The sequence below is a fragment of the Leptonotus elevatus genome, chromosome 9 (genome assembly GCF_054856555.1).
Source record: "Leptonotus elevatus isolate MCC_2025b chromosome 9, RoL_Lele_1.0, whole genome shotgun sequence".
NCBI classification, from domain to species: Eukaryota; Metazoa; Chordata; class Actinopteri; order Syngnathiformes; family Syngnathidae; genus Leptonotus; species Leptonotus elevatus.
The window spans coordinates 15,404,846-15,419,702 of record NC_141247.1 but is presented as its reverse complement, the minus strand read 5'-3'; the positions used below and the strand labels follow the sequence as shown (position 1 = coordinate 15,419,702).

At 42.3% G+C, this 14,857-nt stretch overlaps 1 protein-coding gene across 3 annotated transcripts in view; it reads right to left on the bottom strand.

Annotated features, from left to right (window-relative positions):
• Window positions 1–14,857, bottom strand: part of LOC147168526 (bifunctional heparan sulfate N-deacetylase/N-sulfotransferase 1-like) — a 46,050-nt gene that overhangs the window by 8,237 nt on the left and 22,956 nt on the right. For all 3 annotated transcript variants that reach the window (XM_086085021.1, XM_086085022.1, XM_086085023.1), the window contains exons 2-6: window positions 6,213–7,169; window positions 3,387–3,869; window positions 2,557–2,644; window positions 2,121–2,275; window positions 758–943 (exon numbers count right to left, since the gene is read on the bottom strand). In XM_086085021.1, the coding sequence (XP_085941147.1) occupies window positions 758–943; window positions 2,121–2,275; window positions 2,557–2,644; window positions 3,387–3,869; window positions 6,213–6,758 (1,458 nt within the window). In that variant the 5' untranslated portion in view covers window positions 6,759–7,169. The remainder of the gene's footprint in view (window positions 1–757; window positions 944–2,120; window positions 2,276–2,556; window positions 2,645–3,386; window positions 3,870–6,212; window positions 7,170–14,857) is intronic.

The window sequence follows — 14,857 nt, the reverse complement described above, 5'->3', positions numbered from 1 at the left end:
GGCGCTATAGTAATGTATACAGCATGTATGACAGTAATTGTATTGTAGCGTCTGTCTGCCAGGTTGTGTTGTCACTACCTGGTTTCAGCTGTTTCGTGTAAGTAAATACCATTGTGCTAACTGCTATGTCCGTCCAGCGGGATAGAAATCTGCAGACTTTCGTACCAGCAACGCCGCTCCAGTAGCGCCTTTATTCATTCAATGGTGACCATTGACGCAACTCTTGCTTTGTTGTCCAGTCAAATGATCATTGTTTTAGACCAAACATCATAAGAATTTCTGACATGCACATACAGGTACTGTGCATTGTGTATGTGCGTAATTAGCTGTAAGCCATTTCATGCGCTGTGCATCATTTCGTATCAATTCTCTATTAGAGTAAGGTCCCTATCCCGCACGAATAGAGAGGGTCCACTGTATTCAGCACAGTGATGGAGAGTTAGTGCAGTTTTCTCGGGGCAGTTGGTGATGTAGAGATGCCAATCTTTATTATGCTGGACAGCTGTACCCGGGCAGATGTCTCACGCAAGGCTACACTGTCCTCTTGCGCATTGACTAATATAGGATGAAGATTTATTACTGGCCAGGAAGGAGGTGAATGCAAAATAACTGGATGAGGTAGCAAAGGAGATCATTAATGAATGAAGGATAGTGCATGTAAACGGTGAAGGAGAACGTTGATGGATGGCAAGACGCCAGAGGTAACGAGTTAATGAGGCCTCATGGATGTCTGGGCGTAGACGAAAAGGGCTCTTACGCTAATGCCGCTGTGGATGAAACCTCGCCGAAAGCGGGCCGGCTTGAGGTGCGGGTACTCCTCCGTGCTCGTCACTTTGATACTCCAAACCTTCTTCCAGGCGTCGTACAGCTGCAAGTGGACCGGGTAGACGCCGGAATGGTGCGGTGCCACAGCATAGCCCATGTTGATAGGGATTCCATGCTCCTGGACGTCAAGGGAACAATAGGAGAGGGAACAGGTCAGGAACAACCTGGGTTTTAAATCAGGCCTCTGCATTGTTAGACTTAAAAAGGTACAGCGATGAGTCTGTAAATAGCGCACTGTGCTTAGATTTATCAGACCAGCGCACAATGAAATGTTTGTCACAGTGCTAAAATACACTTGTTATATACATGAACGTTCAACTGTATATAAACTATATAAGAGAGGCTAGTTATTTGCATTCCTAAACAGAAAAAAAAAATTGAACGTTATGGGCCCAAGCCCAGTGAACCAGGTAAAATTGGTGTATATAAAAGGGTAAATTCTGTTTAAAATTACTCACTACCCCCACCCACCTTCCCTATTGTAAAATATTGAAAGCTCACTCAAAATCAAAGAGCCACATTTGAAACACTTTATGATGTTGGATGGTCTCAATTCATTGTGTTCAAAATTATATTTAAGATTTAACCACTTTTTTTTTTTTTTTTTGCATATCATTGTTATTGGGTGCGATCTTGCATCTCCAAAATCAGTACATTTCGGTGAATCAAAAAAAAGGCCACCTTGCATGCGTTACCAAACACCACATAGTTCATTCGACAGTGACGACATATTGTTTCTCAAAGTCAAAGGAAAATTATTTAAGGAGTCTTGTCACAGTTTGGATACACAATGGGGGAAAATACATTTTTCTGCTGATGAAAATCAAATAGCTCTTTGCCTTGTGAAAAGAATACAAACAATGAACACGAGCAAACTTGTTAGTGCCAATATATGCGATTTTTAGGAAAGAAGCAAATGAAGCAAAATTAAGAGCAGCTTTTCAAAAGTCACCGATGAGCAGCAAGCAGGTATTGACAGTAAAGCTTGCTGGGCTCGATACTGGATTCCCCTGCATTTTTTTTTTTTTACCAACAGTACTATTACACATACTGACACCAATTCTAAAAGGTGTGCAACAATGTAATAATGTATTCTTTTCTATGTGTGTCAACAACAAACACTTTGTACTATGGCCGCTTGGAAATGGAAGATAAGAGCCAAGACCGCTGTGATCTTAATGTCAACTGTATCAGATGAGATCCGGAAAACTAAATAAGGCACAATGCTCAGGAAACCTTCTTCCTCTTTTCCATACTATGTACGGCACCCTCCCTTTATTTCCATTTGCACTCACCATGGCAAACTTTTTGTTGAGCAACATCTGCTCAGCCAGCACAGATTGGTTGTGGAAGAGATGGGGCTGCATGTGGCTCCACATGTGAGGGAACCACCAGAACTCCTTCACATAAGAAAGCAGCAGATCATCGCCCAGGTCTTCCTCATCTGATCCTAGAGATCCAAAGGAGGAGGAGGTAGGAGACGGGTGAGGAGGACGGTAAAAAAAATAAAAAATAAAAAGTTTCAGAAGAGTTAGAAATAGGGAAGATGAAATAGGGTGAGTGATTTAAGAAATGAATGAGAAAAGCAGAGTTCAAATATTAGTGCAGCAGGATGTAGATAAAAGGGTGTTAAAAAAAAAGGAATACAAATATTATGAGCCCCAAATTCACAACCTCAAAGCGTTATTTTATTCAGCGTCATGCTCACACTCGTTATACGAGGAGCCTTACCAGCGTGAAAGAATTTCCCTGAGAAGCCCAGATTGAAGGTGAAGTTGGGAACATGGGTGCGCATCTCCCTCTGCGTCTCCAGCAGGGCCTGAACACACAGTGGGAGGAGAGAAGTGTGAATCAGCACACAATGTGCTCAAGCTGGCGCACGGGCACGTTAATGAGGCAGCACGACGCCGGCGACGCGCACGGGCCTGCATGCATATTTCATCCTGTAACTTGCTTTCGGTAAACATCCACCATCATCACCCCCCCCCCCCCCCCCTCCCTCCCTGTTGCCTCACTCTTCTCCTCCATTCCGTTTGATATTTGGCTCTCCTCTGATTTGGGGTGTTTGTTTCATTTGATCTGCTCGCTGGTTGAGACTCCCAGCACACAACCGCTCACACGTTTCACCATCTTGTCACGGTGTGATGTTTTCCTAAAAGTTTGCTGCGGCGTCGCCCACGAGGAAGCCTTGATGCATCCTCCATAACTTTTCCTACATCCTCTGCCTCAACTTGTGAGAGGGGACAAGAGTAAGGAGCTTTTCAACATTCCTTCTATGTCTCCGGGCCCCTGAAATATTCATCACTGCGGAGCTTCTGTGACTGTGTGAGCGTTGGGGCCTGTCAGCTTTGAGCGGCCTACAGGGACAAACGCATTCAAAAGGAAAAGTGGATGGAGAAGAGGAGCTGTCAATATGACTGGCACAGCATGCCACCGAGAGGTAACTTTTTATTACAGCAAACGGATGGTTGACAACTACTGTGTGATACATTTTAAAAGCGAATTTCTTTATTCTCTCTGATAAAGTTGTTCCACTTTGAATGACATGCACACAAACTCACCTTTACGTCAGGCACCTTCATGCGGGTGCCCTCTTTTCCCACAAAGATGTCATCCACGTCGACCAGGATGTAGCGCTCCAGGGACAACGACAGCCTCTTACCGGTAAGAAAGGCCACGGCGTCCACAAACACCAGCTTATGGAGCCAGAAAATTAAGTTATTCCCAAACAGGACCCTCTGGATGCCATCATGAAGGCCCAAGTCCTGCACCACCGACGGGAGCAGAGCGGCATTCTGTCCCATGGACGGAATGCTCTCGGCCGATTGGGTCTTGGCCAGCAACACTGGCTCGTACGTCGAGTGGTTGGATTGGAAGACGGTCCAGTCATCTCCGGGGAGAGGCCCGGGCAGCGGCTGCCCAGATCGGGTGATAAAGAGCAGGGGTGACTTGGAGTTGACCGTGCAGTCCTTTAGACCCAAGTTGGAGTGAAGAAAGAGGGGGAATCCTTTCAACTGTGCGCTCAGCAGACTGTTCTCATTGGCCTGATCAAAAAGAAGAGAGAAATCGCACCAATTCATCACACGGCACAGTGATGGGGACAGAAATGTATCGGGTTATAAGTCCCAGATTTCTCCCACCGTGTGAAATAAGGGATGTCAGGCCTACTCAAATGTGAATGCATGAGGCAGCTTCTACCTACTATGCTCAATCTGCTCTGATCTGAGACGGCAGACACAATGAATAAGCCTCCTGCTGTGTCCTTTAACATTCAAAGACAAGAGGGGTTCGGCGCTTATTCATTGAAACATTCCTCTCCAAAATCCCCATTCTCCAGGTTCGCTCACATATCAATTGCCATGGATGCAAACTTCCACTTTCGCTTTTGATATACATATTCAGAATGAATCCGTTTTATAGTGGCAGGAGTGGGTGCTTTTGCTCGCTTTATAGCGTTGCTGAGTGAAAATCTATTAAATATTTATTACCAGCTTCTTGACAGGAAAGTCTATGTAATTGCGTGTTTTAAATAAAAATCGTAATCATAATGAGAAACTTTAGCATGTCCCTTCTAGTATTCACAACTATTCACCCGAGCTATGCATTTCTAAGCATGCAGGAACATGGCTATGTTATGTAATTGAAAAAAACAACAACAACAAAAAGCCCCCCCACCTCCCACCCCCTCTCCCCCCACTGACATGTAGCTGGAGATAGCACCAATTGGGCCCGGTTAATGATTAGTAATTGCATTCAATCTAGTTTTAATGCAATAATAAAATGAAGGGGGAAAAAAACAACACATAAATATGATGTAATTCCGAAAACATGACCTAACTTTGGGGCCGGAAAAAACATGCAGTTTTGTGGTTTCAATTAGGGGTGGGCGAGCACCGATGCTGGTATTGTATTGAGCCGATACAAGACCATATTTCAGGGTATCACTACTCTGTTGTGGCCGTTTTACGATCAGGAACTAGAAAATAAAAATTTGATGAATAGAATATTTCCATTCATTTCATACAATTAAAAAATATATAATGGGATTTATTAATCTTCCTTTAATATTATCTGTCATTGTCTTTTGGGGTGACATTTTATGTATCAAAAGTAGTGTTGTTCCGATACCGTTTTTTGGCACCCGATACCGATACCCAGTTTTTAAGTATTGGCCGATGCGATACCGTACCGATATCTAGGTTGTTTTCTTTTTTCCAACATTAAAAAGCTGCTCTGCCATTGGTTCAGAGCATTCAAGGGTCAATAGGATATCTTGGCTCGGCATGCAGTGAACGCATCACACATCAGTGAATGTCATGCACAAGCAAAGCACAAGATGCTGCATCCAAAGTCCTATATTAGCGTCGGAAATAATGGCATAGGCATGTTACCGATACCACTGTTTTGATGCAGTATCGGGGCCTCTCCCGAACAACACTAATCAGGAGTACTCGTGGTATCAGTACATGGCATCGCTAACTACTCAAGAGTTGAGAAATTATACTAGTATCAGTCTGAAACAAAGTGGTATTGAACATCCCTAGTTAAGATAAAATTACAAATTTGGGTTTAATATATTTCCATATTGCAATGCAAACTTCCTTCAACATATTTTTAAATTAAAATTATCTACCAAAGTTCCTAACTTCAATTAATTATTTTAATATTTTTTTATTTTTTTATTACCGACTTAAACAATTAATATTTATTGCATTATAATTTTTATCATTAGCCTGCAGCTTCCACAATTATGGGGAATTTTTTGGGGGGGGTCAAAGGGCCTTTTCTTTTTTTTTCTTTTTCTTTTTTAAAGCAATAAATTAACTCTAAAGTGTTGACCATGTGATGTATCATGTACTTTGACACTTACAGATTATGCAGCAGCATGTTAGTCATTGGGATGCATTCCTTGCTTCTGATCCTCTCACAAAATCCCACCAAGCTTTCCTACCTTCACATACAGCACCTAACATCATTACACAACATCCATGGGTCTCTCCCTTGCTCTATATTCTTTCTATGCCTCAGAAGTGGTTAGAAAAAAAACTAAGATGTGAAAACTGCCCTTGGGCTAATGGACTTTGGGGATTAAAGGGAAGAGTGCGATGGAAAGAAAGAAGTGCATTTTAGGACAACGTAAAACAAAGAAGCAAGAAAGACAAGACGGCAGAGTGAAGGAGGCCAGACTTTCAAATAAAGAGTGATAAACAAAACATGAGAAGGCGTGAAAGGAGACTAAGTGATATTGAACCGAGCGGATTTTTCCAACCCCATGAATCCCATCTGCTTTAAAATGCCACAGCCAGATGGACAAGGCAGGAGGTGTGAGTTAGAGGTAGGGGGGGTAGAGTGAGGGAGGTAGAGAGACTTTGGTGTTGTGTTCTAACCTTGAAGAAGCCAATGATGCCCACTCCATATTCCACGCAGTACTTATCCAGCAGCTCTCGGTTCCACGCATCCAGGTTAACATACTTGAGAATGTTCTCGTAAATCACCAGTGTGAAACGTCCTCTTTCCTTGTCCGTCAATGTTGGCATGTCCCCTTTCCCGGGCGATATTTCAGTCCGGTACTGGAAGCGGCCAGACTCCAAAATGGCCACAATCTCCTGACCCAGTTGAGAATACTGACTTTCCACAAAGACCAGAACTACCGGGTCTGTCCTGGCCCCGGCAGGATCCACTCCGGGGCCTCCTGAGACGCTACGCAGCGGTAAAAGCCGAGACGGCGTGACCCTCAGGTCGTCCGAGTCGGCCGACGCTCCCTCTGCCCCCGACACGCCCACTGCTGATGGCTCTAGTTCCCGCTTGACGCCATAAAGGAAGTAGGCCGAGATGAAGACGCTGACGGTGCAGAAGAGGAACAGGAGGAGGAGGGACGTCTGCAGAGGGAGGAGACGGACCAGCCGACGGAGGCGAGTCACGCATCCCAGCATCGTCTCTCGCCACACCGCTCCCCCCGCAGGAGGGTTGAAAACGGCCAGCTGTGACTGTTCAACGAAAAATCAGTCTTTTGGGGAACAAACCGCAAAAGGTGTCGAGGTGGCAGCTGTGGCAGCTACTGGAGAAAGAAATGAGATGGTTTCGCGTCGACTCTCCCTCATACTGCAATGCTGCTTATGTCACCATGGCAGAGAAGTGGAGGGCCTTGGATCGCTGGTACACACTTCTGCCTCTGAGGGAAAGCCGACAGGATGAGTCAGTGGCGGGTTAAAATGATGGACGACTCCACCACCTGCCCATCACGCGAACTTCCCAACCATGTCCTGGGAAGCGTTTGATTAATAGTCTTGATTGGAGAACAATCTCATGAGACAAGGCCACATGTCATCTTGGCAGCAGAATATCTGAAAAACAAGACCAAAAAAAATTACCTATCTGGCACAGTATTTTCTCATAAATATAATGACTTGGCATCTTTTTTGTGTGTGGGTTTAAAGGGTTGTGGGAATCGTTTACACTGCCTGTGCCTGCACTCCGAAGGTTCATTCCACAGTACTCTTGTGCTCACCTACACAAGTAAAAAGGTGCCAACACCCCCTACGCAAACATACTCCCACAAAAGTGCAGCTTTCACATAATAAATATGCAGAGTATGACTGACAAAGACCGGAGGGTAGCAATTCAAGCAGTACATTGCAAAAAAATTAATAAATCTCTATTTAGAAGGCTATTGGAGAAATGAGACTGAGCATCATTGTTTTTTCCTCATAACACAATAGGCAATCACAAACACACTGATTTAAAACGAAACAAAACTCACGGTCATTATTGAAACAAACCCAATGATGATATTAACAGTGACCACCAAAACCGCAAAACTTTTCATGGGAGCTTAATTAAAAATCCCTTCACGTGACAGATACACAACACAGCACAACACTCACAATGCGGCGCATCAGCTACAATCAATGCATTGATTTTGCACAGACCGAGTGGAGTAAAGCACGCCACAGATTACAACAGAATTCCCTAAAGATAACTATCGCTTTACACAGCCTATTGGGTGTGGGAAATGGAGCCAGCACAGTTTCCATTTAAAGTGATCAAGGTCACCCCGACATGCTCTTCCCGCCCTCAAGCCTTGCAGCTAAGAACATCACGTCTGCAGCTCTCTGAAAGTGCAATCACACTTCCCCACAGTAAACAAAAAAAGTTTTTAGAGAAAAGAAAAACAGATAAAATTTGATTTAGTCTGAATGAATTATCCCGTTTGTCTCAAAAAAACTAAAAACTCTTACTAAATACCGCAATCATCTTTCTGTCATTCAAATTAAGCTAAATTGTATCTGTCATCTACTCCTACGCTTTTATTGATTATCCATTCATAACTCTAAAATAAATATTTTTCTTCTCCAGAATGCCAAGACACCTCTTCTTCTAATTGGTTGTTTGAAAAAATTTGCCCAAAAAACAAAACAAAAAAAAACATTAAAGCTGAGATTTTGAATAGATTTTCCTTGAGGAAGTTGAATAGCTGAACTAAGTGGTTTGGCTTTGTTTCTTTTTTTAAATAGACAAAAGTATTTTTGATGTTTTAGCATCACCGGGTAATACATTGCCAGAATAATTTTCAAAGTTAAAATATTTATGAGCAAGAAGACAGGCGCAAGCAACATTAAAAACTAAGCAGGTTTTGATGCAAGGCAAGTTTCATCTCGCCAAAACGGCACTTTATAGTCAAACAGGTTTTCTTTGCTAGGAAATCAGAACGAGAATACATCATTTTATCTGTAGTATTTTCCCTGTGCACTGTATGTGAAAAGATTTGTGCAATTGCTCAATCCAGGCGGCTGTGTCATCACGTGTTGTGTGTGTGTTTTTGTGGCCTGGGATTTAAACCAGCTCCAACACCAAGAACTATACAACAATACACTTTAGTTATTTTTGGGTGAAAAGTACTCAGCTCGCCAGTCTTGCATTCATGTCAAAGTGCTATACAAATGTTTTTGCGTTAATGTGTAACATGGAATAAAGACTAACAAGAGGCTAACGTTGGGCCATGATTATGGTGTTGACATGGACTGAGAGCAAGCTACATTGTGACACAAGATACACAGAGTTGGAACATACAACACATATTTCCCAAGTCGCAGTGATGATATCCGTCCTGCAGTATTGACCTTGAGAATATGATGACCCAAAGCTAACCAGAGAGGGTGGGGTAAAGGGAAAGCCATGTGAAGCAACATGCTAAATCCTAGTATAATACGTACATGAAATTTAATGTGGATTAATGCACTCAAAGAACTAAAGAATGGCTAATGGATCTCAAATGCTTTTATCTGATTACCTCTGGTGAGGGGAAACACTAAACAATTGTATCGCTCGACTAACATAATAGACACAAAAATTTAGGGGAAGAATGCTTGAGAGCATGAATATTTTATGCTTGCCAGCAGACATATCCATAAGCTAAAGAGCAGCCAAAAGGTGCACAGAGACCACCAGAGTGTTTCAGGCTGCCAAAGAGTCAATTGTCTTATGTCATGCAGAAAGAGGCAGATGGGGGATAATACGTATCAGCAAGCCACCATTTTTGTTCAAAAAAGATGCAAATAGAGCTCATTCCCAATATGAGCCCCGTAATTGAGCACATGGAGTGACAGTCACCATAAATAGAGGCATCATACAGAGATTTAGAAAAGGACTGGGACATGAAGAATATGAATCCGGAGGAGGGCTGCTGAGATTGAGAAAACACACTAGTGCAACCACATCAATAAAAAAAAATATGCCCATAAGGTTTTGAAAGGCGGGGGTGACAGAAGGAAATGTTGGCACAAAGAAGCAGGTGACGGCAGAGAGGTTTGACAAATGACTTCACTCAGAGAAGGAGGCCACTCAAACCTGCTCCTTCTAACTCATGGGAAGTAGGCCAGAGCAGCACATGCTCGATTAATGTGAAGTGATGAGGAACAGGGAGACGGAGCCTGGTCCTCGGCTGGAACAACTATTAGGGTAGACAATGCTAGGCCATATGTAGCCCCGTGCAGACACCCCACCCCCCTCCTCATCCTTCCGGACACTGGCGTTGCACTTCTGTTAAAGTGTGAATAAGGCCAAGTATGCCAGGCCTTGTGAAGACAGTCGGTGCATTAACACAGTCATCCACAGAGTAGTTGGTTGATGTAGTTGGTATTTACCAAAATATCAACCTTTGTCGACTTTGTTTGTCGACCTCTAATCTAATCTAAAACTGCCCATTTGCTTCCTGCTCTGTCCCAGCAAACCTAATCCAATCCACTGCTCTGCTACTGACGGACAAATAAACTCGCCACATCTTGGCGACCACTATTGTTCACGGCAACACTGGACTTATGTCACGTTCAAAGGAATGGCGAACTGTGGGGAAGGTAGTGAATAGGACAGGCTCTTGTCGATATCACTTAGTTCCGCCTTCCTGAGCGATTATTGGCGCTTAACCACCAATGCGACTATTGTAGGGCTGGGCAATAAAGCCTAAAATTCATCATACAGTGCAAATTGAATCCTTTCACTATGACAGTTATGTCGCGATATAGACTGACAGAAAGTGTATAAATCATAAAGGAAGTATGTCTAAATAGGTTGTTTAAATATGAAATTGAAATTGTTCCTGTTTAAGGGGCAGAAAATACTTTTGATCAAATCTGCAAGTATACATGCCTGCTTTTTATTGTGTAAAGAAATAGATGTAGCAAACAAAACACAGGGATGTGATTTGACCAAAGTGAAATTATCTGAAAATTTAGCCGGGGGTCTGGGGGCCGCGGGCACTCAGCTAGGTCCAGAGCTCATGGGTTTTCCGTGTTTTTAAGTACTTTCAATGCACTCAGATGACAAAGAAATAGACAAAACAACAGCATAAATTTTCAATGTATATTGAACTATCCCATATAAAATTGCAGTTTTAGTCAACTCAAAATCAGTCACATTCAAAAACATTGGACTGCCTTTGCTTTTAAAAACTATCACTGAGAATATCATCATATATATTTACCATGCAATAAATCATTTAATCAATCATTCTTAATTTAATACATAATGCATAACAAAAACATAAAATACCTCATGCAGCAAGCTCTGGTAAAAACACAATCATGCATTCGGATTGACTAAGATCATCTCTGTAACTGCATACATCAAGATAGTCAACATATTGAAACCTGAAAAGTGCAAACATGCAGCATTCATTTGAGTTTGTGTCAATGATTAACCATGTTAAATATTTATGGCCATTTTTATTACGTTATAATATTTTCAAAAATTTGATTTCGATTAATTTGAAAAGTTTACCACCGACCTCAAAATTCACGACTCTATCAGCAACTGGTACAGGTTGTTGGGGTGGATCACGTCTCTCTATTACCGCTTCCGATTGTGATGTCAATAAGGGATGGAGGCCGTAAAGTTTTGGAGTTTTCGTTTGGGCACCGAAACTTCCAGCGATGGAATAATTTGTTGTTCTTGACTGGAGTTCTTTCACGTGTTTTTTGCTCTTTGCGTGACTTTCAAGAGCTTTGAAACCTCTCCCACCATAGTCAATGGTATCATGGCACCAAATGCAAAGCGCTTTCCCGGCACGATCGATCTTCCGAATAAAGTCACTGAACAAATTCGTCACAGTCTTCTTTCCAACATTTGTAGATATATCCTTCTCTAACCAGTCCCATCGAAACTTGTTTTTTACGATCTTGTCAATTTCCTTAACTCGCGGAGCATCTTTGCGTTCGATCACGGACATCTTTCTTTAAACACCCGGCAAAAACGTCTGAGAAATGAACAATGGCATACTCCTATGCCTTTATAACAAGCGCGTTTATTGGTCAACAAACAATGGCATACGCCTATGCCTTTATAACAAGCGCGTTTATTGGTCAACACGGAGACTTCAGCCAATCGCAAGATCAGTTTCATTTCAGTTACGGAAACACTAAAATGGAATGCTGTCGAGAGACGAAATCGGATTTTTTACCACTTAAAAAATTGTAACATTTTATTTTTGGAGATAAAAAAAGCGGAATTCCGCGAATTAGCGGAAAAATCACATCCCTGAAAACAAAGTAGTCCCTTAAAGCTAGATTGACTAGAAATAACGAGATTATAAACATTTTAATATACTAATTCAATCTCCTTTAGACAGTATAGGCGATTACGTACTGATTTATTTCCAGTTTTCAGACGTGTTACTGTGAACTGTTTGCTGTTCTATTACTGCAGTTTTTCTCTGACAACACTTATAAATGTACTTGCTAATTTGCTTATCATAGTTTTTGCTCTCCGCTGACTGCGCGTTTCCAGCCAAGTTATTCGGGTGTTTCGCAAGTCTCTTTCCAATTAGCTTGGCCGTTAGCGATGCCATCTTATTTTCTCTCTTTTAGCTGCTGCTCGGCCCTCCTTCAGTGATACTTTGTCGGAAGTGCTGCTCATACGCAGCCACAGAGGTGAGGATTAGTTAGTTTGAAAGAGGATCTGCACCGAGGAAGGACAGCGTTTAGCCACGCCAGCTAGCAAACAGCAGCAGCTGGGGGCAGCCAAGAAAGCAGGGAGGTTCAGTGACTGGACAATGAATGGGCGCACCTTTTTCTTTCAACCATTTTGGGTCTAGTTAAAAAATAAACAGTACTGCCAGGCAGCAGGTCCAATATCAGATGTAATTGAAGCCATGTTTACACTGAGCAAAATACGAACTAGGTCATCCACAAGCATTGTTGCAATTTATCGGTATAGAGTCCAAATCTGTCCCGAAGGTCAAATTTATACGGTTTACCGTGCATGCCATATATAAACGCACAAATCTAGTGACTAAATCACACAGATAACCAATGGATGACCTATGGTCCCAAAGCTTATTAGTTGGAAGTCTTCCTGAATAGATAATGCGTAATGGACAAATATGGGGACAAAAACAAGTTCAGTTACAAGTGTGCAGCGGGGCATGGGTCAAGGTTAAATAGTTAAGAATCGTGTAAACCGTAATCTGTAATCCTGTTAATCTTGACACTGTAAACGGTAACAAATGTGTCTATGCCAGGTGTGTAATTACATGAGTTGCCTTAAAAGGATTAACAGACACAGAATTAGAGGAAACTGTAATATGTGTGAGCCATGGTCTAGGTGCAGGACCAGCCATTAAATACTAAAAGTAAAAGCAATATACATGTACATTTGTATTCGATTTGCGACTCCTACTTTGAAGATATACATTTTTTGCTGCAACAAGCAAACTCCCGATTCTTTTTAAGGTTACTTTCAGAAGCTTCACTTGCTTTTTTTTTTTTTTTGTAAGACAGCCATGGCATTCACCAATATGGAATCAATTGGAAATTTGTGCATTCATTGGTGCTGCTGTGATTAAAGGCTTAGGACTGTGGAATATGTGGAAAACTGCGCCAAATTCCCACTCCATCTTCCTACACCTGTTACACAATCTGAATGCCCAACGAGTCGCTGTAACTGAGCAGTACCATTGCTTCTTTTGCAACAATTCATTTTATGCCATAGAAGGAATTAACTTACTCAACTATATACACTCTCAGACCATTTTACCCTTTAAAACAATGAGATATATTTGCTACTCATCATAATTTTATATGAGTGATTATGCAAAAACTAGGCAAGACAGGAAAAAGTTTTCTGCAAATGAATATAAGATTGAATCTTGTCATATCCCATCAATGTAAAAAAATCATCCCGAACAAACCATAACCGTAAGACACTGCTATTATGGCGCATTCATAATTTTACTTTGTGGTGATAATTAGAGGCAGGATGAAAACAAAACGGCTAATCTTACAATCATTCATGCTACTTTAGACCGGCGATCTCAAGCAGAAGCCATTCGGTGGGGAGGATCTGGGACTAGCATGATAGTGTAAAATGGATTACCTCACAGTGGGGAAAAGCTGAGTGGATGAGCTTTGTGGGTGATGGGAACACTGCAGAGAAGAGGAGATAGCGAGGTAGGGGTCATTAGGGAATGGTGGAGCTGAGAGGTGAAATGAAGACATTTCTCAACGGCATTACTCCCCTGGGTAGTGGAGTGGATCGGTGAGAGGAAGCCATCATCAATAGCCTTGATCACCCCAATGCAATAAATAAAACATACCACACATACATACATACATTGCACCCCCCCCCCCCCCCCCTATTAGTTCGCTACCACAGTATATCTATTTATAGACATGATGTGCCCCCATTTACAGGCATAGGGAGACCAAGAGTTACTGTAAAACATTAGCAAGAGTTTGGATAGAGGACATTTGTTATGTCTGATTTAGAGCGCAAATGAACAGCCAAGTCATTATCTAATACAGATGGCAACAGATCTCAATGGCCAACTGTCACCTCACAATTATCTGCAATCTTACCCATGTGATTAGACGGAGGACAAATTAATCAGATACAAAACAAGAGAACCGACTGAAGGCGAAGGAGAAATAATTGACCCCACTCTGAATGTGGTGCAGTTTGATTTAATCTTTTGAGTGGCAATGCAGTGCAGACAAAACCACTGAAGAGGGAGCCCTTATTGTGTGCCCCATTGGAAAACACAATTTTGTTTCCTTGTCCACTTTGAAGTCATGCATATGGATGGTCTTGCATGGTTGAATTTATGCCCATGACATGTTTACGTGTGGAAATTAAAGTAACAAGCCACGAGCAATGAATTTGCCAGCCGCCTGCCTCCTCAACTTCCAGCAAAGAATAAAAATGTACACTTCCAAAAAATGGAGCGCACGTTATTGGATTTTCTGAAGGAAGAAATAAGCTTGTAGAGTCTCGGACAACCAATGCATAGAGAGGTGGTGGCAGAAGGAGGGAGTGGTGGGTCATTTATCATTTTTTGTCAGTTGTAGTGCAAAGGGGGGGGGGGGGGGTTTCATATAAATTGCGTGTCGGTGGAATCAACGTGGCGTTTGTTGGCAAAAAAAAGCAGGCGGCAGGTGGGGGAGTTAGATCGATGCTGGTGGGAGTGACTGTTTGCTCCCATTGTTTATCCACTGTCAACTCATGATGCTGGCGAAGGACGAAGAGCGAGCATGGCGACCGG